The sequence below is a fragment of the Kryptolebias marmoratus genome, linkage group LG8 (genome assembly GCF_001649575.2).
Source record: "Kryptolebias marmoratus isolate JLee-2015 linkage group LG8, ASM164957v2, whole genome shotgun sequence".
NCBI classification, from domain to species: domain Eukaryota; kingdom Metazoa; phylum Chordata; class Actinopteri; order Cyprinodontiformes; family Rivulidae; genus Kryptolebias; species Kryptolebias marmoratus.
The window spans coordinates 20,390,612-20,416,649 of NC_051437.1; the positions used below are offsets into that span (position 1 = coordinate 20,390,612).

General features: G+C 37.2%; 1 protein-coding gene across 1 annotated transcript in view; it reads left to right on the forward strand.

Annotated features, from left to right (window-relative positions):
• Positions 1–25,727, forward strand: part of cntn3a.1 (contactin 3a, tandem duplicate 1) — a 71,058-nt gene extending 45,331 nt beyond the window's left edge. The window contains exons 10-23 of the mRNA XM_017417857.3: positions 1,582–1,711; positions 3,087–3,237; positions 8,707–8,834; positions 14,123–14,298; positions 15,479–15,596; positions 16,256–16,414; positions 16,598–16,747; positions 18,184–18,254; positions 18,731–18,965; positions 19,417–19,532; positions 19,803–19,989; positions 20,833–20,945; positions 23,428–23,593; positions 24,403–25,727. Coding sequence (XP_017273346.1) covers positions 1,582–1,711; positions 3,087–3,237; positions 8,707–8,834; positions 14,123–14,298; positions 15,479–15,596; positions 16,256–16,414; positions 16,598–16,747; positions 18,184–18,254; positions 18,731–18,965; positions 19,417–19,532; positions 19,803–19,989; positions 20,833–20,945; positions 23,428–23,593; positions 24,403–24,482 — 1,980 coding nt within the window. The 3' untranslated portion in view covers positions 24,483–25,727. The remainder of the gene's footprint in view (positions 1–1,581; positions 1,712–3,086; positions 3,238–8,706; positions 8,835–14,122; positions 14,299–15,478; positions 15,597–16,255; positions 16,415–16,597; positions 16,748–18,183; positions 18,255–18,730; positions 18,966–19,416; positions 19,533–19,802; positions 19,990–20,832; positions 20,946–23,427; positions 23,594–24,402) is intronic.
• The last annotated feature ends 311 nt before the right edge of the window (positions 25,728–26,038 follow it).

The window sequence follows — 26,038 nt, forward strand, 5'->3', positions numbered from 1 at the left end:
ACTTTGTAACCTAAAAAGGACCATCTCTCACTATGGCTTCTGTCTCTTTTTTATTTCTTTTTTTTTATTTCTGAATTTCCCTTTGAGAAACGTAGACCATAAAAACATAGCCCTTCCAAAAATGGAGTTGTTCTGTTCCACTTGGAAATTGCTGCATCTATTCTCACCCAGGACCCCCTTTGGCGAAAGCCACTGCGCTAGCTCAGCCATGCGTAGCCATGTGTCCATCTGACGCACGCTTGAGCCAGCCTCAGAGGAAAATGTATTTGAAGATCCGCAGCAGTGTCACTGACTGATGTTAAGGGATAGTCCTTGTCTTTTCCAATGGCAGTTCTGTAATGATTTCAGACGACAGACAGACTGGCGGCAGGACCCTCTGGACTACTTTGTCAGTGACATTAAAAGGCCCAGGTACACTCAATGGAAAGATCAAGGGCAAGAACAATGAGTGCTGCCACACTTAAATTGACATAACTATAAAAAGGGAGTGGAAAGCACTGCCAAACCTTTTGAAGGTCAGAGGAGCACAGGAAAGAGAAGAACTTTGTTCAGGTGTGGTTGTTAGTAAGTCTACTTTTTGCTGGTGCTTTTGAAGTTGCATGTATTTATTTTTAAGCAAAGAATATCCCACGCACTTACTTTTCTTTCTCTTCCTCTGACACTTGATTCTCTGCGATACTTGGTGGAGCGCAAACAGCCTGCAGCTTTTTGACAAATTACTCTGTGGTTTGACTTCATTCGTTGTTTGATAATGTTTCAGTGCAGAGCAGAAGATGGTTACATCTAGTCACTGTGGGCCTATTAAGACTTCAGAAAATTAAAAATGTTTCAATTATCAAGCTCCCCAAAGAGAGAAAGTTGTGGCTATAGCTTGAATTAAATCAGGCCATTCATCATAGTGAACACACCCGGCATAAAGTACTTAAAATGCCCATATATGGAGCTAATTACAGGCAACAATGATTTTTTTTGTCAAACAGTCTTGTATTATCATGTGGTATGTACAGTATGTGATACTAACATGACATTATTTTGGAGCCAGTAAAATTTATGGGGACTCTTTATTTTATTTTCTGTATACTTTCATAAAACAAACAAACAAACAACTGAATAATAATGATAAGAACTGTGAATCTTTTGTAAAAAAGACAAAAAAACTGAAAAACATTTTATTTTGTTAAATACACTAAAAAGCACACATCTCAAAAAGACAAAAAGTAAAGTTTACTTATACTTTACTAGTATAAAATTGCTAAACCTGTGTTTCACAGCTCTATTACTTACACATTTACCTCTTTTATACTGTATAAAATTAAATCTTATATATGTTTTTTTATTCTAATGAGGCTTTTATCTACTGTGTAATCATTTTATTATGTTATGTTTATATAATAATATTCTCTACACAGTTCTTCTGGATTTATGTCTGATTTGCAAAATCTTCAAACAAAGCTTCTCAAACAGTTTGTCATAGACTAGAGCTACTGCAGAGAAACCTGGCAGCAGCTTGTTTAATATTGTAGTACAGACAGTCTGATCAACCTCACAAAACACCACTTAACTCCTGTGTGTGTTAAACAGGACAGAGTTCAGGTGAATAATGGAGTGCTGACAATCAGCAGCTTAAATCTGGTCGACATTGGAATGTACCAGTGCGTGGCAGAGAACAAACACGGACGAATCTTCACCAACGCCGAGCTCCGCGTCATTGGTAAGACCCAACACAGGCTTGAATCATTCCTCAGGATTTACCCATTTTAGACACATGTGAGGCCATGCAGCATGCCTTACACCCACAGTCATATTGGCAGAACATTTGCTTCGTATGTCAACAATTTTCCATGTGGGTCATCAGAATAATTTCATCGAAAACAATTTTTTCTTCTGTTGCTTGTTTCGGTTTAAATTAATGCAACATTTAAGATCATTTCATGCAGAAAAACCTGTTGAGCAGAATATGTTCCTTTCATTATCAACTACTGGTAACACTATCATATATATTATCAGTATTTACTCCTAACCATATTGCTTATTTTTGGATAATAACTTTTAGGAACTTTTTTGAACAGCACCAGAAAAATTTTGTTTGTTCTCCTGAGTCAGTGTCACTCTAAAGCAGGGGTGGCCAATCCTGGTCCTCGAGTGCCACTATCCTACATGTTTTCCTTGTTTTCCTGCTCCAAAACACCTGATTCAAATGGTTTAATCACCTCCTCACCAAATCATCAAGTTCTCCAGAAGCATGTCCAGAAGTCATTAATTTAAACCAGGAGTTTTAATGCATAACACATCTAAAACCTGCAAGAGAATTGAATTAAGATGGTATTTGTTTTCCAACAATGATATTAATAATAATTATCAAAGCAGGTACTGAATTTTTATGTTCTAGGAGAAAACACTGACCTGCCACGTTTCAAGACATTAACGTTTAGTGTGATGTGTGCGTTAGTAGAAGTGTATCATCGCACTAGTTTTTGTGCATGCACCAGTGCATGTTGACAGATGCTCAGCCTTGTCGTTAGAGCCAGGCAGTGTGTTCACTTTGAAGAGCTTTTTGCTGAGTCTGTGCACATATAAAACAGCTCCAGATGACAGTGCATTAGTAATTAAGGCCTAAAGGAGCAACAACAAAGCCTCTCTCTTGTTTTACATTCCCTCATTTTTGGTGCAGAACCCAATTCAGAACACAATTCCTACTGCAAGATGTTCCTCTGAGAAAAATGCACAAAAAAATAAATAAAAAAATCTATTCCAATGAATAGAATTTTTTTTTTTTACAAAAGGAGGGAAAAAAACAACAACTTGAAAATGATGCACAGTGCTTCATTTATGAGTCTGTCTCTGAATGTGTGCAAATGAAAGCATATGTGTGTAAAAAGAACAGGATGTGAGTGCTGACCTGCCTAATGGATGGAGTGACCTGTATGTTTCAGGAAGCTCCTCCACTCTCTTTTGCAATAGCCCTACTCACTTTGCTTGAGTTTTTCTTTCACCTCAGTCAGTCAGTTTAACCTTTTCTTTTTTCCCCCTTCTCCTAATGTTTCTTTTGCAATGCTCACGTTCGCTTCTTTTAATTTTTTTTTCAGCCATCGCCCCAGACTTCTCCCAGAATCTGTTAAAGGTCCAAACGTTGGCCCGACAGGGTGGCGACGTTCTGATCGAATGTAAGCCCAGAATGTCTCCTCGGGGCGTGATTTCTTGGAGGAAAGAGAAGGAAGCTCTGCGAGAGAGCCACAGGTACAAAGGGACTTTTTTGTTGACCTGTGCATTGTGTGTGAAGCGGTTATTTAGGTTGTCTGCTTTTTCTTGCAAAATAACAATATTATTTTATTTTTTTTACCCTACTTGATATTCATGGTGACAAACTGTGAAGAACAGAATCACAGTGTAACACAATATAATTTGCATCGCATAGCAGGTTCTGCTCTCCAACGCTTTCCCTGTTATCTACATTTCTTCACCAAACTCTATTGTACTTTTCTCCTCTGGCTGGTTTCTGCTCTGTTTATTTAAGGTAATTGGGCGTTCCTAGACTGCAGCACTTGGATCGATGCTCTGATCCATCAGCTCATTAGCAGCATGTAAGGCCTGGAGGGTCATTAGAGCACAAGGCAAACGGTGATACAGACCACCACTGAGACACAGAAGAAGCGAATAAAATACCCAAAAGGAATGATCAATGGGTAGCCACTGTGCTTACCTGCTTTTGTGAGGGTAACAAGAATACCAAGGGAATGAGCTGGACACCTTGTTTTATTAGAAATCAGGTTAAGGAGGGATCAATGCAATACTTCTGTGTGGAGAGAGGAGATGGAAAAGGGAAAACAAATGGAGTCAGGCTAGGAGAGACAATTCTCCCACCGAAAACATAATTCCAGTCAAAGTAGCAATAGTCTGTCAACACTCAGAGAGTGATCAGAATTTATACTGTTTATACTCACAGTCCAGTAAACAGGGACTCATTTGAAGATATGGTAAAAGGCTGTTTGAAACAATCTAGCCATTTTTGCAAAGAATGTGGAAAACTCTATTTCAATGTAAAAGCAATTACACAAACAAGCAGAAATTGTTAATATTCTTTTCTCTGAAATGTCACAGTTTGGTGATATTTGCTATTTTCACAGTTCTCACAAGCTTTAAGCATTCAATTTGATTAAACTTGGAGAAACAGAAATATCCTGAAGTGCAGTTGCTCTTCAGTTGTTGCTGTCAGGAGAGGTACTTTCTTTTATGTTTGTGTGTGCTTCGTGTTTAGTGGGAAATCTTCATCCACAGATGTGTTTTTACCGCAGTCTTCCATTGCATAGTACAGACTGTGGTCTATGCAAATGACTCCTTTTCTGTTTGACAACATCTTTATTTTTAGCAGGAATGTACCAGCAAGAGGGAACGCACACCAGCTGATAACATGCCGGGATTTGGTGGGGGTCCATATTTCCTATTTGATATGGGATTAATTGTTCAACAAGCTCAGCAGCTTTTCCACATCTAATTTCTGGTAAATTCATCTTCATCACAGCGTGGGTGCCACAGGTTTAGTCATCTCTCACCTCCACCTGCCTGACAACATGTTTGGGGGAACAGAACATTCAATTTTTATTCCTAATTACAAAGCCAGGCTCAGACATACAGTTTGGAGGACAAAAGATGTTTTATTTGATGGATATCAGCAGAATCTGCAGCAAGAGTATATGTTCCTAATGCCTGCTAAATGTTTAGCCCAAGTTGCAGATTTATCAACCTGTCAAGCATTGAAAGAGAAATGCATCCACAGTGCATTGTGCGATATCAATCATAGCCATAAAGGCAAGATTTCCCGTATGAGATTTAATATTACACCCTTGCCCTGAAGTGAATAAGCTATATGCAAGAGGTTAGGCTTTTACATTATTGCAACATTTCTCGCAAGCCTGTTCCCTTGTTCCTGGCTTGTTAGCATTTACTTTTCTCCACATCGAAATGAGGTTGTTACCCCTGCTATTACAGCAGTGCCACAATACTAATCCATCCCACTGGCTCAGCCCAAGTACCCATAATTCTTTCTAATCTTCCAGGGATAATGTCTTCAAGGATCTGAAGTAGAAGACAACAAATCATCTAAGAACAATGCAAAATCTGATTAGTTAATAAAATCATGTTAGGGCATTACCTAAGTCAGCTCATATCCAATACATGTATAACAAGATAGTCTTGTAATGGGCACTTAAAGTATGCAGGAAACTATGAGGTTAGCAATAAAGTGCTTACCTTAATTAAATTTTATTGCTGACCACTGCCAGCAATTGCAAAACGGATATAAGAAATAGCTCTCAGGAACATTACCCTGAGATGGAACCACTGTATTTAAGATTGTTATGCTAAACAGTATCTATTGTGCTTTTGGTGTAACGCAAATTAATTTATAATCCTGCTACAGTGATGCAGAAAATTTCCAGTTGTGTTGCCAAAACGGAACGTGCATTTCAAGTGAAAGATTTAAGCAGTACTTGAGAAAATTGCGAGTTGTTTGTAATGTACTGCCTTAATTATACAGTCCTTCTTAAGTGGTTAAAATAATGTTTTCATTTGCAGGCTCTTGGTTTTTGTTACACCACAGAGAGACTTTAGGATTACCACCAATAGCTCACTTTAATACCAGCCAGTAAAGTTGAGGTAAAGTGCCTGTTTACTCTATCACACCACTCTTGCTTTTATGTACCCCACACATTTCACCAATACCTTAATTGCTTTAGGGCAGCCTTTGGGAAAAAGGGATCAAAGTGAGAGCATTTCTGACAGATATTGCTCTTTGCATCTCTACCTTACAGTGCTCCTTTGTAGCTTTTGGTGAGGAGGAAGCCCTGACACAGGCTTTTGCACCGTTTAATGGCAAGTCTTATCCCTGTGACATCTCATATCCATAACTCTTTGTTATAGCCCATTACAAAGAAAGCCCTCAGTTCACTTAGGAGAATATACGTCTGAGTCTGTGGGGACTAGGCACAGTTGTAAGACGAAATGTATTTTAATTCTTCAGTCTTTAAAGCAATATGGGTCATTTTTGATCATTTAAGAAGACCGATTCTTCCTTAAAGAGATTCTTTAGAAAGCTATGTTTGAGTTTTTTTTTTTTTTTTAAACCAGCTATATCCGCCAAAGTGTCTCGACCCCATTACACTGTCATGTAGTTTAAACAAGAAGAGACTCTGGTCAGGGTTTTCTGTTCAAGGGAAAAAGCATTTATCTGTAAGATAATTAATTTTTAAGGATGCAGCTGTGGTTGAGAAATCACTAAAAGCCATCACCATAATTATTGGAATATGGTGTATTGAAATTATCCTGACCTTTCTGACAGAGGAAATTAATTGGAGAGAGGGTTTATTGAACCTTTGTGTTTTAAAAGAGATGAAGTTGTAGGGCTTTTAGGTTTGCAATTAACTGTAGTGTTAATAACATATTTCTTTCTTATGCACTGTATTAAATGTAATATTTTTGCCTTTACCTCCGGTGGAGTAAAACATGGCAAAGATCATCTTAAGGATGAAAAATCGTTTAAACAGCTGCACCACATCAGGGAATCTTGTTTTGTGCACATGACACTTTTTGGATGTTACTGCTTTTTATTCATTTTGATAACACCTAGCTAAATTAACGATTAAACCATCAAGCAGCGGTAGTCAGTTTTACCACCGGGAAATGTTTAGTTTCTGTAGCAATCCTATTTATTTATTTTCTTTTTCACATCTGCCCCTCTGGGGAGATTTGAACCGATAAAGACAGTTTTGCTGAAGGCCACTTCTGTAATTCAGATCTCTGGATTCAATAAGGCAGTTAGTGTTGAGCAGTGTCTAAGTACTGCTTCTAATGTTTTATTTTTTAGAGGAAGTAAAACATATACATGTGCATATTTAGTAGAAAAATCAGAAATCAACCTTGCTCTTAAATGATTTTTTTCTTTTATGTTGTCAGGCTGTTGCTGCAGTTGCCTGAAGTTCTGCACATAATTTGATTCTAGTTTTGAAATCAAGTGTTGTTGAAACTATTGTAAATATTGGTGTTCAGCCATCGCATTGCAAAGGTGACCATTGATGTTCAGAGTTTTGTAGTTGGTCTGGGTTTGTGTGTCCGGAGGTGACTTATCAGGCCAATCCGGGCAATATAAACATTACATTGTTGTCTAATACACTACCTGTAATAACATTTATTGATTTTTTTTTTTGTACTTTATATAAACACTCACATCATAATGGTTTTAAAGAACTATTAAAATACTTGATGTCAAATTTAGAAAGGGCAACTGTCAGTTTTATTTTGAATTCATTTTTTTAAACTAATCAATAAGTGAATAATCTTTATGTTAAAGGTTAATAGAAATCATATTAGTCACATACGTATTGATTCATATTGAGTTAACGTGTTAATTACATAACTACATTTCATAAGTAACCTTTTCAATATTATAAAAACAATAAAAGAGAAATTCTGCAGCCATGTTTTTTGATTGGTATTTAATGTGTTAAGGTATATGATGGATTTCCTTCAGTATTTCTAAAGTTCAAAAAAGAGAACAAAAAAAATGTTTTTTTATTGTTTTCTTTTTTCCAAAACCAACTGAAATGTGCCGGTACCAGTGAGCACAAAAGCGTCAAATATAAATGGTTGGTATTAAAACTCGATCATTTTGAATCACACTGAACAAGGCTGGTGATAAAGTTTTGATTAAATATGGGTTTGAAGCAAATGCTTTTTATGCCACTGTCTACATTTTGAGAACAAGAATAGCTCCTTTCAGGTTTTAATTGGATAACTTTGTGCAGCATTGGCTCAGTTTTTTTTTTTCCAAAAAGGTATAAAAGAATGCCTTTTTGACATCTACTTATTAATTATTTTGCGCCTCAGTCCTGCAAACCTGTAATTCATTTTTCACTTACAAAGTGTTTGCCTGTCGCAAAACATTGGTGACTCCCACCAATGTTTTTTTTTATCCTAAATGCTTTCTTTGTGCATCTCTTATCCTTGACTCCGATCCCTCTAAAAAGAAAGGTGCAGCAAGATGAATGCCATAATGTATTTTCTTTTTTAAAATGTTTGCGCTGCATTGATGTATTTAAGCTTTTTTCAGCTCTGACATAAGTACTGCGTCAGCTTTGACTAGTTTCACCAGCCCAACAAAACTAACATTTTAAAGTTGTTGTTTTTTCAATCTCAAAACATGCCCTGACCCCGTCATGTAATCCTGCATGAACTGAAGTAGAAAATGTTTGAATATGAATCCATCCATTTTGGGTCGTGGGGAGCTGGTGATTGTGCGAGAGGTGGGGCACATCGTGGACAGGTTGCTGTACTGTATACCAGAAAGCACAAACAAAATGCTGAATATGTTGTATGACACAAATTACAGTTAAACATATACATTTTGATTACATTGTGTAGTTTTGTGTGCCAAAGGAACATTTCTGCACTTCTCATATGAACTCCTGATCACCTCAGTATCCACATTAAGTCAGAATGAGTCGTTTGCCTCAAAGTGATTTTGCTCTGCTCTTATCAACTTGGTGGCGACAGATCAAAAAGGAACTCTTCAAACTGAGCTTCTACTCACATCAGACTGAGTCTCAAGCTAATGAAAACTTCAGAGACATGTTTGAATGTTTTAGGACTTTGAACTTGTTATTGCACTTTTGATATCGAGCAGTTGGTAATATAAAGTGTTTTTCTTCCCTACAGAGTTATGGTGTTGGATAATGGAAGCCTTCGAGTATCTAATGTAACAAAAATGGATGCAGGAATCTATACATGTGTAGCCAGGAACCAGTTTGGAGTGGCAAGCAGTTCTGGTAGCCTTTTGGTTAAAGGTGAGTGTTCATTTGACTGATATGTCGCTCATGTCACCTTTGTAATAAACAAACATCACAGAACATATTGATGTCACTCAGAAAGATGATGTAACATTTGCCAGTGATCTGGCTATTCTGCAGAAAGGAAACACAACTGACCAGCATTTCAAAAATTAAAATTAGTACTAAACATTAAAGCACACTTGATGGCCAAACTGTAAAGAAGACTTGCTTTAAAAAGTACCTTTTAATTTTTTACCGAAACACAGGCCAATATCCAAATGTCATCAGTTTTAGTGAAACATAGCTCTCCTTTAAACTGACAGCATTGTTTCTTTGTCTTCCAATAAAAAAACATTCAAATAATTTTCTTTTTCATATTAAATGAGAGCTCTAAAAAAATCAAAGGAGTTTTGACATAAATGTAAAAATAACTTTGTGGTACTCAAAGATAAAAAATCAACAAAATAAAATTGTTTTCTTTACTGACAAGAGATTGCAAAAGAGAGTGAAAGTGTAAAAAAACAGTGTTGGCAACTGTGGAAAGACAATTTGCATGTACCTGGTGAGACTGCCATTGTTGTAAAAAGGAATGAATTCCACTAGAGTGGCAACCATAGATAAATTTATTGACTGCAACCACTGTTTTTGTACATGGATTTGTCTTACATTCAGATTAAAGCTGAATGTACATCCAAACAGATAAGTGAATGTTTGTTTCCATGGAAAAGCCACTGAATGGCTGTCAGACTACAGAGGCTGGACTCAGCTGTTACTGAGGAGTAGGACAGCGGGATAATCCGTGAATCTGATAAGGTTTTCAGTTTGAGCTCCGTCTTTTAGCTGCAGATGACAGCATCCGAATATTTTCATTTTTTCTGTCTTGCAAATGTCTTTTTATGTATAATCTCACATAATCTTACAATTATACTTTGTGTGTCAGTTTTTCCTCAAAAAAAGAGAACTGAAAGGGGAATATTCTTCTTTTGTTTCTAACTTTTTAGCATTATTATACAATAAATTCATTTAGCAAGAATATTTATGTAGTTTTGGACTGAACTTATGACCCCTTTAACCTTTTACTTGTGACTTTTTGATTATGATTTTGAGTGTGTTTTATTAGTTTTGGACATTGTTTTTAGCGACTCAGCCAGTCGGCAGAATTTGTCGTCCTCCTGTTGGCGTTTTTGGTCCTTTAGTACAATCCTGAGTGCCTGCCGTCCCATGCCATTCTGGGCCCACCTTGTCTTCTTTTTATCAAGTCTCCAACTGTGTCCGCTTGTGCTGTTAAAGATCTTTACAGTATTTACAGTATTTCTCCTTCTTTTAAAACTCCATGCAACAGACTTAAATTTATTCTTAAGCTTACAATTTCTCTGCCTTGGTTTGCAAGGTGTGTTGTTCTTCCCCCAGTGAAGATAAGCTCTTCAGCTCCTAAAGATTTCATAAGTATGTATATATATATTTATATATATATATATAGTCTGTAGATGCATGCATGCACATTCACGCACAGGCCCAGTTTATTTTATTCAATAAATTATTCATATTGACTCCTTAAAAGGCCAAAGGAAACTGTTCTTCTGTAAACTGAAAAGCCTCTAAACAACATTAAAGCTTTTCTTTTGTGTTTCTTTTCCTTTGTGTCCTTTTATTCGTGCACAGCCTCTTTCCTCTGACTGCGTTTTATTTTGATGTCTCCAGTCAACACTTATGTCTTATCTTATCTGTAAGATGAGATATAAAAAGATTTACTTTTCAAAATAGGGCTTTCAAGAAAATTTCTCACATTCTTGTTTGATCATAATGCTTACATTCTTTCTGTGGGTTTTTGTTTCAGTGGCTTCCTGCTTTGCACTATTGCTACATGGTTTTTCCAATTACTAGTTCATTGTTTAAATTTCATACAATAATGCATGCTTTGAAAATGTTAGCATTTAGTTTTAACAAAAATACTATTTCCAGGTCTTGACTGTTTATATTTAAAAATATCCATTTGTCTTTACTTCATGTAATAACAAAACATTGTATTTCCAGTCAGCATGACACTAGCAAATAAAAGCTGTTTGATAGCACACCAGCCATTTTCCTATTTTTAGAAGTCTTCTGTCAGTCAAGCTTTTTTTCATGAAGTTATACAGCTGAACATGTTTCCAGTTTGAAAATGATCACATACTTCCACCTGACCACTCCCAGGAGTCTCTGAAAAGGCCAGCCTCATGCTTTGTGTCCTTTTGATACCAGCTCTTTTATGATTTGGTTCTCTGTTTCATTTCTCACTGTGAGCAGGTCTGAGTGGCCCACTCTGAAGTTACTGTTTGGCTTCAGTCCATTGGTACTTTTAGAGCAAGCAGATCTGGGAGATTGCCTAGAGGAGATAGGGACTGGAGAGTTTCTCAAAGGAGTGCATACCTTTCAGGGTTTTTTTCCCTCTGGTTATATTTGAACTCCTGATAGAAACTCTGAAGCGATGGCAGCTCTGGGCAAAGTTGGTAGATGGGTCAAAATCACATTGTAATAACCTCCTTGCGTATTCTGTAGATTCAAAACAACATAGTTTACTGTCAGTTAATCCCTCTCTGTTATAATTTTATTTGTAAATAGCATTAAAATTTGTTGAATGAGGTTTTAATTTTTGCTTTATAATATCAGATTCCACTAATCTGAGCTGTCAATTGGTTTGTTTCACAGAACCAACCAGTCAGATAGACCAATTGGAATAAAATCTAACTTGTCTGTTATATACTGTATTGACACACCTAAAACCAGCACACCAGTAAAGAATGCTCAGTGGTTAATTTTTTCTTTTTTGACACAAACACATAGCCTGGAACAACTGAGTCTCTCCTGAATGTGATCTTGTGAGTCTCACATAAATCCAGCTTTACAACGTGAGAGTTTTGCTACTATTTTAATGTGTTTACCTAATCACAGTGTTCCTAATTTGAACTTTATGTTCACTTAGTTTGTACTTTGGAGTAGAAGCTACAAACAAATACCTATGTGATCCTGTTGTGTGTTCACAAAAAAGGATTCTTTCTCAAAAAGCTTAAAGTTTTAAAAAGTGTCTGTGGTTTAAAAGCAATTAATATGTTTGAGCTATTAATGATTAGTTCGGAGCTGTTTCCGACTGTCAACAATTGGTGCATTAGCTTACACAGCCTTTTTTCTTTTATCTTGTTCCATATAGAAAAGGGTAGATGAGATGAATGCACTGTTTTAGGCAAACTTACAGAAATGACTGTTTCACTGGAAATGACATTAACAAGATGGAGTTGTCACTCAGTAATTATTAAACAGGGAAAATAAAACAAATGGGATGCCAGCTGATTGACAGTGGCTAGAAGAAGTGAGACATGAGACTCATTGGCTCCATGTGCCGCAATGTTTAATTCATAAGTGTTTTTCACTGTGGCTCATAGGCATGCTTGGTTTGTTTAAGATTCCAATCTGTTTAAATCGCACGCTTTTGCAGAGCAAGGAATTTTCTAGGGCTTTCTAAAGAGCAAAGTCAACAACGCTGCTCTATTAAAATGCCTTTTGGTGATCCCTTTTCACAAGTTTTTTTTGAATTGCAAATGGATTCATATAAAAATCTGATTTTCTTTTCCCCCTACTTGGCTGTTTTACACGTCCAGTCGGTCTTTTTGCATCAGCATGAAAATAACACACTTTACATGTATGTTTAGAAAAGTGGGCATATGTAAAATATTGATAAGAAGAAAAGGGATTCATTCATTTACTTTGCACAGTGAAGGTGTTTGTGCATGCAGTAAATATAAACTCATGTTTCTTATTGTAACTTTTACAAGTATAGTTTTCTTGTATTTGTACATAAACCATTAACCTTTAATTGGACTGTGTATATTAGTTTAAGGGGAAAAAAATATCAAATTATATTAAAAGTTAGCCTCTATTATTTGTTCATCATCAGATTATTCCTACACTTTGAATGGATGATGAAGTTGCTTTTTAACTGCTGAATGCATGACAAGAAAACATGTTGATGGCATTTAATGAGGGAAGCCACAGAAGTGTCCCAAAGACTCTGTAGTTCCTGTCTTAACATCTGATTGAAAGATGTTGAGTTTATTTCACTTTTGTAGGAAAACAAAATCCATCCACGAATCCATCCTCTTTACCCGCTTTTCCATTACTGGTTGCGGAAAAAACAACGTATTTCTAAGAATTCACAGCAGCTTTATGGGGTATCCACTCCTTCGCAGATATAATGTTTCACCTGAATCTCAGGCCTAATTTTTAGGCTTCATTTGATCATTTAATTAGGGATGTACAGGAGTGACACATATTTTACTGTTAATAGCTAGACACATTAAAATTAAATTTGAAATGTCTTCAATCAGTAATTTAAATACATCTCTCTGTGGTTGTCTCTGGATATCCAATTGTTTTTTTTTAATTTAATTTACAGAATAAAAATTGCTACTACCACATGACACTGCAGACAGTCAGGGACCTAGTCCAGTCAAACCAAGACACTGAGTTCACATATTTGCAGTTGGAACCAGAAAGTTTTGCCTTTCTCCTTTTGCAAGTTGTGCCAAAGTTTCCCTGTACTCACCTGGAATAAAAAGCAACGGACAGTCGGTTTTCCTTGGGGGCTGGGAGATAAACAAGCTAGCTTGTTTTGACAGAGCTGAATATAGACCTTTACTCCTCTTGACATGTTGCATTGCCCTGACTTTTCATTAGAAGCTTATGACATATATGCATAAATCAGTGTGGACTGGTGTGCAGCCCTCTCAGGCTGAGATAAATTCTCGGCGCAGCGCTGCTGTTGAATGAGACATCCAGCTGAGACAACCAGAGATTATGTTGATGCACAACACACAACGGATGAAATAGGGTAGCTTTTTGTCTCACACACAAACAGGCCCAAATCATAGACGCAGAACTGAGCTAGCATGATGAAGCTGGAGCTTTTCTTTTTTTATTTATTCTCTTTTGTTTAATGATTTCTACCATGCTGCTGTGAAACTCAAAAAAGAAATGCAAAATAAGGTCGCTGACAGAATCAAAAGTAATTTGCTGTGTTAAATTAACATCTTAGAAAGCATTAGATGAGAGCGCAGTTTTTTCTTATTGATTCTTTTGCTTTTGAATGTGAAAAGTTTTGTAATTATTTGTCAAAGTTCGAGGAACCAAGTTCAATGGCAATTTTGCACAAAGAGGCCGCTGTATACAGCAGAGTGAATGATCTGAAAGAGATTACATAAAGTCCAAAGAAAGAAAGCTGCGGTGATAATGTGACACGTGTTTTCTGAACCTGTGCTCGCCGTGTACAGAAGCGACTGTGATCACGAGTCCTGCAGGCCACCTGGATGTGACTGTGGGAGAGAGCATCGTGCTGCCCTGTCAGGTTTCACACGATCCAACGCTTGACCTGAAGTTCACCTGGTTCTTCAACGAGCAGCTCATCCACTTCGGAAGCCACGGTTCCTTTTTTGAAAAAGTCGGTGGGGTAAGTTGACCTTGTGTATCTTCTTTTTCTAAGTGTCTTTTGATTAAAACATGTCAAGATGTTGAACATTCCGTACGAGTTTGAGAAGCCACAAAATGCAAACTGTATGATAGAAATGAAACATTTGATGGGCTTGACTTTTATGAATAAAAAGTAATATTTCATATGACTTCATGGCTATAGCTCTGTGCTGCCATGCATAAAAACTATCAGCAAGCCATGGGAGACTTGAAAATAGTTACAAACATGTTTGTTCCCATTTTAATTTCAGATGAAACTGCACAGTTTAATTTAAAGTGACTCATGGGGTAGCGGTATATTTACAAGCAGCATTCTTATTTCTGCAAATCTGAATATCTGACCAAAATTATACACTACTTATTGATGAATCATGTAAAAGAAATGTTAATGTCTTTTTACGACACAGAAGAGCACAGCTAAAGATAGGACAATGCTCAGCTGAGAATTATGTTTTGCTCTTTTTTGATCAGGATAAACATTTTGTTCATGTTGTTTTTCGCATAATTTTAAACAGCAGCTAACTGGAAAAGATTGTCCTACATTCTTAAATTATTGCACAAGAGCTTTTTTTTGTGGAAAATTTTCTATAACGAGAGATCTGTAGTCTATTCCACCCAGAGTTATTTTAATTTAATGATGGCTGGGAATTTTGAAGCAGGAATTATTTGAAGCAAAAGAACTTTAATCTCCATAAAATGTCTGTGATTATACATCAAAGTAGCTTCAGAGTCACGTCTTCCTTCACAGTCCCTTACTTTTACAGACAAGGCATCAACTTAACATTAGCTCTTACTTTAAAGTTCAAAGCTAATAATGTGTTTGACATTGAATGGTTTTCTGTAGAGCAGATGGAATCGGGAGAATAAAAAAAAGACGGCGCTGAAAGAAGCTTTTTAATTCCACACAAAGAGCTATCCTTATAAGTGGTCATGAAATACAGCATTCGGTTATTTGCCGTGTCCCTGGCCTTGTGTCGTGTCTTTCTCTTCCTCGTGAAATAAGCAGAAAGGCACCAGAAATCACTTTGACATTGCATCTGTTTTAGAAGTTCTTTCGATTCATTGTGTAACCTAAAGATTCTTCAGATTTACTGTGGGGTTTTTTTCTTCTTACCCTTTATTCTTTTTGTTGATGTTTATTTCGACTTTTGCACCAGCAGCGGTCCGCTGGGGACATTATGATACGAAACATTCAACTGAGGCATGCTGGGAAATACACCTGCGCTGTTCAGACCAAGGTGGACAGTGTGTCCATTGCCACAGATGTAGACGTCAGAGGTAAGAAAGCCCTTTATGTGGGATTTAAAAAAAAAGTTAAATATTAAAGCACATACATGCACTTCATCAGCTGGGATGAACAGAAACTGAAGAAAGAAAAAAAAAAGAGCATGAGAAACAACAAATGTAATCACTTGTAGCTGATTGCAAAAGCCTAATCAAAAATTAATTAGGCAATCTGAAAATTTAAGACTTGAAACATCTGGAATTTATTTTTAGGGGAAATGAACTGAAACCTTGAAATGGGTCAACAAAGGCAAGACAAAATTCCTTTATAGGTAAAGCAGTCCAGTAACTGAGAGAAAATGCCTTTTTTAAGTCAGATCATCAATTCTGCAAGAACTTGATGATTAGTTACAGATTTTTAATTGATAAGACTTCATTACTTTTTTATAATCAATCTTTAAATATGTATGTCATCTATATTGTTCATAAACTGACTCTAACAATAGAGTTTGAACTGATTTTACTTTAGTATCACAGAAACACTGAAGGATTAGCAGCTGCTATCCTAATTCTTTGTCTCTCTAATCCATCTATTACATCAGCTCTAAGTGCTGCCCACCCACTCTGTCTCCATTCTACTTCCTCTTGTCTTCATTAATCTCTGCAGCACTTCTCATTCTGTGTGAGTGAACTGTAGCTTAAAATCCCTCCAGGTCCTCCAGGCCCACCTCTGGACTGTCAGGTGACTGAGATTACAGAGACCACTGCCTCCTTGTCCTGGAGACCTGGGATGGACAACCACAGTCCCATCCTCAGCTACACCATCCAGGCCAGAACACCCTTCTCTCTCGGATGGCAGGCTGTTACCACTGGTAGGCCGGATTTATCTGAGAGACTGTGTGTGGGCTGGGAGAAGTTTAATAAGTAGACGAAAAAGGGTTGATGGGGTGTGATTGTTGTCTGTTTCAGTCACCATTAATGAGAAGAAACTTAATAATATTTATTGGCAGATACTGTGAGGTTATACATAAAAAAATATGTGTGATTTCTTTCAGTTCCTGAAGTTCTAAGGGGGAAACATCTCTCAGCTACTGTTGTTGACCTGAGTCCCTGGGTGGAGTACGAGTTCAGAGTTTTGGCAACCAACAGTATAGGAACAGGAGAACCCAGCAAACCCTCTAAGAAGGCTCGCACCAAGGAAATGCGTATGTATCGGCAGTTTCTTAAATTTTCTCTGCTACTAAGAGTCAGGAACACAAAGGGTTTCTACTTCATGCACATGATGGGTTAGAGAGCACCAGTTTAAACATCAGATGGCTGTAAAGAAATCACTATTTTCCGATGTATAAAGGAGTCAGCCTGGGCGGTTTGGGCATTTAATTTTGATGCCTCCCTCTGGAAGTTTTCTAGGCACGTCTCACTAGGAGGAGACCTTGGGCCAGACCCAGATTTTGTTGGAGGGATTATATATCCTCACTGGTCTGGGAACACATTGGGATCCCCCAGGAGGAGCTACAAAGTGTGTTGAGAGAGGAATGATTCAGTTTCCTTCCTGGACCTGTAGATTTTGCAGCCCAACCAGAAATAATCAGAAGAAAACACGGACAGATGGATGGATGGAAGGATGGATGGATGGATGGATGGATGGATGGAAGGATGGATGGATGGATGGATGGATGGATGGATGGATGGATGGATGGATGGATGGATGGATGGATGGATGGATGGATGGATGGATATAAATAACTGTGCACATGTACACAGAATAGAAACAACACATTTCACAGCATACAATCTAACAATAACCAGATCATTAAAATGTAATCTAAACTAGTACAGGGCAGTTTTAGCTCATAACCTCAATTTATACTCTAACTCCATCTAAAATAAGAAGTAATTCATTAAAAAAAATATATAATATATTTTGTAGTGGCTCCAAAAAGGTGGTCTTATATTGTAATGTTAGAGAGATCCCAAAATAGCTGACCAAAAATAGACGCAATTATCATAAATATCATTGTTAGTAATTTAAGGTCATTACGCTATGTGACTACTACCTAAATTTACTAATCAGAGCCAATCAGTAAACAACATGAAATAGAGTGCTGATGAATGTCACATAATTAAAAAGTAAATAGTTATTTTCTTTTCCATTTTAAAATGCATGTTTTATTTTTTTCAAGATCATGGGAGGCTAGAACCAATCTAATCTATCACAGGACAAGAGCAGGAAAGAAATGTACAAAACAAAATTGTTGAGAAAAAAAAACAACGAAGATCTCAAATGTAATTCAGTTGTGTGGTGGTATGTTTGTTGGTTTGGCACATCCCCATGGTTTTATTGTGGCTCAAGTCTACATCTGAAAGGGTGTTATTATCTTATAGTCAATACATTTCAATGATATCATCTTACTGTGTGTCTTTAAAGTAAAAAGTGTTTGTTATTGAGCAAAAACTAAAAGAATCTCATCTCTGCTTTAGTATTTCTCATTATTTTGTGATCAACAACTTGTGCTTTTCAGTCAGTTTCAAGGAAGTTCTGATGAAGAACATTCAGTAGCATCCCCTTTTTCAGTAGCGTTGAGTAACTTTACATTTCATATTTGAAGACAGCCCCATGAAAGCATGTTTGATCTGTTAGTTCCCAGGGTGACTCCAGCAAGAGTGAATGGCGGTGGGGGAGGACGTTCAGAGCTCGTCATCACGTGGGAAGTAAGTATAAACATATAAGTAATTAGTTTTTTCACTTCAGTAGTTTGGGTTTTAGCTGTTTGTTTAGGTTGCATTTTTGATCCCTGTTGGAACACATACATGACAGCAAGTGTCATTAAAAAAAATATCCACATGTCCAATATATGCCTGTTTACTGTATGTGGCTGACAGAAACTGTAAATTTGGCTTGGAAATGACTGTTGTTGCAGTATTTTCTATCATGGTCACATAAGGAATGAGGCTTCGTCGCTGTTTGGATAGCTCTGTTTCTTATCTTGGAAGTATAAAAATCACTGACCCGCACAGGGTGAAAAACTCATGTGGTGTTTGCCTGTATGGTAATGCTCTCAGTAATATATTTTTTAACTTCCTCAATCTGTGCGGAGCTGCATTTCTGTAAAAATATTAATATCAATGAGATCAGTGAAGCTTGCTCTTCTTGAGTCATCTATCTGAGTCATCTCGTATCTCCTTAGCCCGTCCCTGAGGAGCTGCAGAGTGGTCCAGGGTTCGGATATGTGGTTGCTTTCCGCCCACTCGGGGCACAGGGCTGGATGCAAGCTGCTGTCACATCCCCAGAAGCTTCTAGATACGTATTCAAGAATGAAAGTATCCCTCCCTTCTCCCCATACCAAGTCAAAGTCGGGGTGTACAACAACAAGGGTGAAGGACCCTTCAGTCCAGTGACTACCATTTACTCAGCAGAAGAAGGTGAAATTCTGCAGCTTCTGTATAAAATGTGTATTTAACTATGCGGACATCAACCAATAACTCATTTTTTGTAGAATGTGATCAATTGAATTTGATTCTACAGATTATTAAAAAAAAAACTATTAAATTAATTTTAACAAAGCATTTATGATCCTTAGTTACCAGTAGCAGCAATTTTACAGCAGCGGTTAGGGTCTCATTTGGACATTTTTATCTGTCTAAGCAGAAGAAACAGTAAAAGTAACGTAGAAAATATGATTTTAACCATGTACACCACCGTGGGCCTTGGAATCTCTATAAAACCACTAAGAAAAGCTGTCTGTCAAGTGATAGTTTTTCTCATACAGAGATGTGGATAGATTCCATGGAGCTGCAATATCTTTAATAAGTTATGCAGTGGATGTGGGTGTAGTGAATCCATGTATTTCTGAAGATCCTGTCTGTGCTTCAGAGCCCAGTAGAGCTCCGGGGAGGCTGAGGGCGAGGAGCATATCAGCATCCGAGGTGGAGGTCACCTGGAAGCCGCTGGTTTGGAGCAACAGCCGCAGACGTATCCTGGGCTATGAGGTCAAACCAGCAGATGCCCACACAATTTGACATGTACAAACACAATGAACAGTGCCAACACCAAGTGGCTGTATATATATATATTATTTAAACTTGGCGTGTTAACCTTTTATATTGTTAGCTTGTGGATATTATTATTTATTCAAAATGAATATCACATCATATAACATTCACTTAAAAAAAAGCATGTTTTCAAGAAAAAAAAGAATAAATAAATTAAAATTCAGTTGCAAATGAGTGAAATGTAACCTGGGTATGTTTTGTGTTTAGCTGCGGTACTGGGGTGAGAAAGAAAAGCCAGATGCAGCCAGTGTGATCAGAACGGTGGGGAATAAAACATCAGTACTCATCAGGGATCTGGAGGGCAGCAGTACCTATTTCATGTCCCTACGGGCCTATAACAGCGCTGGAGTGGGTCCACAGAGCAGCATAGTCAACGCCACAACCAAGAAACCACGTAAGGAATCTACTTTCAAGATGCTGCTGGCGAATGGCAATGTCCTTTTTGTGTATTGTTTTACTCCCTGTCGTCCTCGCTTTTTCTTCATTTTACCGTAGCTTTAGGGGCACAGCTCTGTCTGTGTATATTACAATCATGATAGTAGGAAGCACTCAGAAAAGTAAGTTTACCATCTGGACTTCACTCTGTGTCAGCTGTTATTTTTACATTGTTTTGCACTGAAAGCTGTTACGTATAGCAGAAACACACATACACACACAAAACCTTTTTGTTAGCTTCAAAATATTTAAAAAACCATTGATTTAAACATTGTGTGACATGGTCAATTTTAGATTTTATTGCCAGTATTTATTTACTGTCCCCCTGAGTGCTTTGACACGAAGATCAGTCTGGAAAAAATATTGAATTTTTCCCTATTTGTCTCTTTTTTTATGATTTGAGTGCCCTAAACATTTATGGCTTAATATGTTTTAAAAGATTCAAACAAATCACGAACCACAGAATTCTGTGTTCCCATCCATAACAACATTTAAGATTTGTGGCATTTTGTTATTTGCATGTATTATAAACTGTTAGATAATAATTACACAACGATCCACATTCCTTTTGTCTTTTCAAGATTTTCCTATCCACCCACAACAATTACAGTCAAAAATAAGACTGATCTTCCTCCCACACACATATTTGTGAAGTCACTGCTCACTACTGACAGTGGGATGGGATGATGAACTGATAATGAGAAATCTCCTTCATGCCGAGTTGGTTCTGGACTTTTTTATTGACTCGACCTCCTGTTGTTTTTCTACCTCCACTTATGTTCGTCCTGTTGTCCTCCTCCAGCACCCAGTCAAGCTCCGGTCAAAATTAAGTGGGACACTTCGAACTCCAAGGTCATTCTGAGGTGGGACCAGGTGCACGCCCTGGAGAACGAGTCGGAAGTCACAGGATACAAGGTAAAGAGTCAATGGCAGCTGACAAGTAAACAGTTTTTAAGATAGTAAAATAACAAGGAATGAATGAGACCCTAACCCTAACCCTTTTATTATAAACACACTCACTGTGGTGCTGCATTCTCAGCTAACAGCAACAAAAGTAAGTCCACTCTGTACTCAACTCTACTCAACTTTATCTAAAACAAAGGTGAAACCTAAAATGTGTCAGAAACTAAAATATAAACCAATAAAAATGAATAAACAAATATTCAATAATAAAAAAAACCCAGAAGTTGATAAAATTGAAATTTTTGTATTATAAAATAATAAATAGATAAAAATAATAAAGACTTGTTTCTTTTCAAGCATTAGATTTAACACTCCTGAAGCCCTCGTAACTGAAGAGAGGAAGAGAAGCTCGTGTAACTTCAGGTCAATTTGACCCGAAATCCACAGGAGGGTTAAAAATGTTCCCAGTGCTAATGGGACAATCCTCTGGGAACGTTACCAATGAGTTTTCAGATTATCCTAATATGTAGTTCATCAAATAAGAAGGGGATGATGGAGGGAGAGCTAGTGATACTTCAAGGAGACCATTACTGTCCAACAGGACTTTCTTTATGGATCTATATTCATTAACATGAAGAAGGTTTAATAAAATAACAACAACCTTTAAAGAACCAGGATAAAAGTTTTTTTTGTGGTTCTGTGTCACTCTTTGCATCACCTTTATTATACAGAACTTTATCTCTGAAGGAACCTTTCGGTGACTTGAAAAAGTCCTTAAATACCATCAAAATGTGTTGTAACATATTCTAACCCAACAGAGACTTAAAATGCACAAAAACTGAGTGGACTGCATTTGGCATTTCGAGAGGGATGGTCTTATCTGAGAGCTCAAAAGGCCATAAACAAAAGATCAGCCCTGCACCAGCAAACGGATAAAACGTAAAAGTTGCGAATCAGGAGGAAGATGCTAAGAGACGTTTTTAGGGTAACTTAGGAAGGAAACAAAGACAATTTGGCAAAGGACTAAAGAGACCTGAGATGGGGTTAGGAAGGGCAGACACAACGATCAGCAGGAAGAGGCAGAGGTTGGCAGGAGTTCAGAGAAGGGGAGGATAAGAGAAAGACAGGAGGTGGAAATATACACTTTACAGTAATGTGAAAAACCAAAAACACGTGCATGACTTATATTTCACACCCATTGACACTGTGAAGTTTCAGTGAGTGAAGTTCCAAACAGAATCTCTTTGTGCTTCTGTTTTTTATTTTTTTTTTACTAATCATAACAACAAATTATATCTAGTCAAGTCAAATTTATTTATATAGCACTTTACAGCAACAAGGTGATTCAAAGTGCTTATATATTTAGTCTCACTGACAATTTTAGATTTCTGTTCAAGAAACATCAACTGTTTTGTTCTACAGCTGAAAATGACTTCATTCTGTGCTCATCAAGGCTCCACACTTTGTTCCTTATGTCTGATAAACTCACCGACATTTATTATCAAACCACATGCATGTCTGTTTGAAAGGCAGGGACACAGCAGCTACACACGACGCACAATAAAGATTTCTTTATATTCCTCTTGTCGCTACTTGTTTATACTCCAGACAAACCTATCTGCTTTTACAAAGAAGTCTCAACATACCGGATGAATACTTACATCCTAATTTATGCCACCGGAAAGGTAGTGTTTGGGTTTTATTTTGTAGAAATTTAAAAAGTAAATTGGTTGGCATGAAATACTTTACATTTATATCTAATGTTAGGTTGTGATCAATTAATCACTAAAAAGGAATTTTTTTTTTTTAACTTCAAAGTGAATTCATTTAATCCTTTTTTAATTCTCACCACCTGTTCTGGTCCAGGATAAAACTTTCCTAATAAGGTACCTCATGGTGTGGGTTAATTACCATCTCAGCTGTACAGCTTTGTAAGTTTGTAATTTTGAAATCTGATTAACAACAAATTAAAACTTTCTTCATCATAAAACCATATCTGTAGCATTATTGTCACCAAACGAACTGTTTGTCAGTATTTGTAGAGAACATTGGTCAGTCTACTTAGAGTATTTGATACCTTTTTGCTTAGTTCATTATTTTAAAAGATAAAAACCTTTAAAAATGTAAGCCCTTTATGACAAGCAAACTTCAACCTATCAGGCCAATGAAGCCGAAGCTGCAAAGCCTACAGAATCCACCAATCTTCCAGGTTTTGCATGCTGTTCCTTCTCTAATAAAAGTGTCCGTTTGAAGCAGAGCTTGGTGGATGGCAAAACTGATGGATCTGTACAAGGGCTTTTTTTTTACTTAACACTGTCCTGTGTTGATTTATTGCAAATATCTACAGCAGAAGATTTAATCTTGTTACTTCCGTAGATGGCACATTTTATATCTTAAGGCTAGAACTCAGAATCTGATTTTTTTTTTCTTCTTCTTTTTGTGAATTTCCCTCATATGATGAGGGTTTGGAGTGACTCGGTGCTGTTTCCTGCAGGTGATGTACAGCCAGGACAAACACAGTCGTCCGAGCGTGGTGGAGACCAGCAACACCTCCTTGGAGTTGTCTCTGCCAATCAACCAAGACTACGTGATCCAGATTAAACCCTTCAGCGAGGGAGGAGAAGGCAGCAGCAGCCAGATTACCATCCCCAAGATTGAAGGTGGGAAAGTAGTGATAAATAAAACGTGAAATGCATGCCCATCTCTGTTTGTGAAACTTCTGTACAAAATATATTAGCAAGAAACAGATTTGTCTCACAAGAAAGTACATCTGCACATAGACCTCCGCAGGTTTCCTTTTTAAGGGGTTAATTTGTGCTTATTGTACTTTAATGTTCTAAAGAGGCACAGATTTTGCAGAGAGAGGTTGTGATTTTGATTAAAACACATCAGTGTAAAAATACACTCAGGGGCTATAAACACAACACAACCTGCAAGCATTAAACAGAAAAATGATCACTGGCTCACTTATTTATCATTTTCCTTTGAAATGTTAAAAGATTCGTTTTCAAACACGACATTTTTTTCTTTCCCGGTAGCGGTTAATGTAGTCTTTTTGCCATGAACGGAGAACATACATGAGATCAAACAACATCACAGTCTATAGCACGCACAAAAATATATCAGAAGCTTGTTGTCTGAGAGTGAATGTTTCCTTTTAATCAAACGTCTGTCTGCCGCTGTGCTTGCTTCACTTCTCCAGCTCTTTAAAGGCATCTATAATCCAGCTTGTTGTGCTACTGCCATCTATTGATACATATGTGTACTTACACCAGATAGCGCTTCAATGAATAGACATTTTAATTAGTTCTCTGTGTCTGTAGGCTGGGAGTTATAATGTTAAACCTTCATGTTTGTTCGTTTACACTGAAAGAAACAGAACAGTTTTTGATAAACTCATCAACAGCACCAAACGTTACAAAAACAAGTGCATAAAACTGTTCAAATCTGATTTTATTATGTATTTCAGGCTCTATAGCCACGGGACCTGCTCCGGAGCCACTGATCAACTTTGCAGCTCTAATTCTCACAACCAGAATGGTGCTATGACAAACATCCAGGCACTACAGCTTGTTATTCTGTGAGAAAAAATAAAAACACAGCAGGTCAAAGACAACACAAGGCCGACAGATGCATTTCCTCCTGCTCCCTTTTCTATCCTGCTGAGTCTTTCCTCTTCTCGCTACAAAGATCCTTTTGTGAGGAAGATTCTTTTCCTTCGCATTTCTAAAGTGGTTGCTGAAAGGAACTAGCTCTTTCAGAATTTGTTTTTATGAAATTGAAAGAACGCCTTGACTTGACTGACTCCAGTCTCTTTGAAGATTTTTTTTTTTTCCTTTTTCTCGTCTCCTTTCTAACTAGTGGATATTCTCATATGGTTTTCACCTTGGAGGACGCATTAGGACATGTATATGTGTCTTTCAGTGGAACTGTGTGGATTCTTTGAAAAGGATATATAATGTATGTACCACTCAACCTTTTTAGGATTGGATTTAAACAGAACTGAGAGCAGAGTGGAAGTAAATCGCCAACTTGTTTATGTAAGTGAAGTTACTTTAAGCCTGGCGTTTCTATGGGGAACATGTTGAACTGTCTAAGGAGGAAAACCCACTGACATACGTCCCTGTCAAAAGAAGGAAAAAAAAAAAGGACAAACCTGAATGGCTTTATGACAAACCAGAATTTTGGGACCTTTCAGATTTTCCCTGGATGATGATCCTACTTTTCACATTACATGTTGCCATAAAACTGACTGGAACCAAAGTGATGTGGCTGACGAGGTTCGATTTTACCCGCTGTGTCATGAGCAAAAGCAGCTTCCATAGAAAACATCTGACTTGTGTTGATAATTAGTGTCCCACCTTGCTCCCTCATCCATTGTTTGTAACAAAGGAACATATGTATGAAATCCTCAGGTCCCAAATGAGCCTTAAGTCTTAGAATATCTCATGTTGGTATTGTTCAGTATAAGTTATATTTATCTTTATTTATTTGATTTTTTTTGTTGATCCAAACTGTACTTTAGCTCTCTCATGTTTGAACCATGTTGAGATTTTTTTACTTTAGTCACTCTTTAAACCATATGTTTTGGACGTTTTGGGCTCTTTCTCCTATTTCCATCCCGATGAGGACTGAAACAAAAATAAAACTGACTACTCCAACACATTACTACCAAGCAGGGTCAGTATTTCTCTGTCAGCCACTGGCATGAAATTGGTGTACGTGTGTGTACCTTGCTGAGGGTATTTGAATGGAACAACCTGCTTTTAATAAAGATAATGACATTTTTTACCATGTCTGTTCTCTCTGTAACAAGTGGCCCAAAGTGTGTGTGCTTCATATCAAAGAGCTGCTTTCTCATCTGGCCATGCAGTTTAAGGTAAACCTTGCTTAACGTCTATGCATTGTTTTTACATTAACTTTTTAAATTTAATGGTTTACCTTTGGGAAATGCAATTCTGTTCATTTAGAGATGGTGTGAAAATGCTTGCATCTGCCTATGATATTATCTGTTCAATCAAAAATCAATGCTTGCTCTGCTAATGTCAGACTATATATGTTTTTTGTTGTATATTCATTTTAGCGCTTACAGCATAAAAGAGATC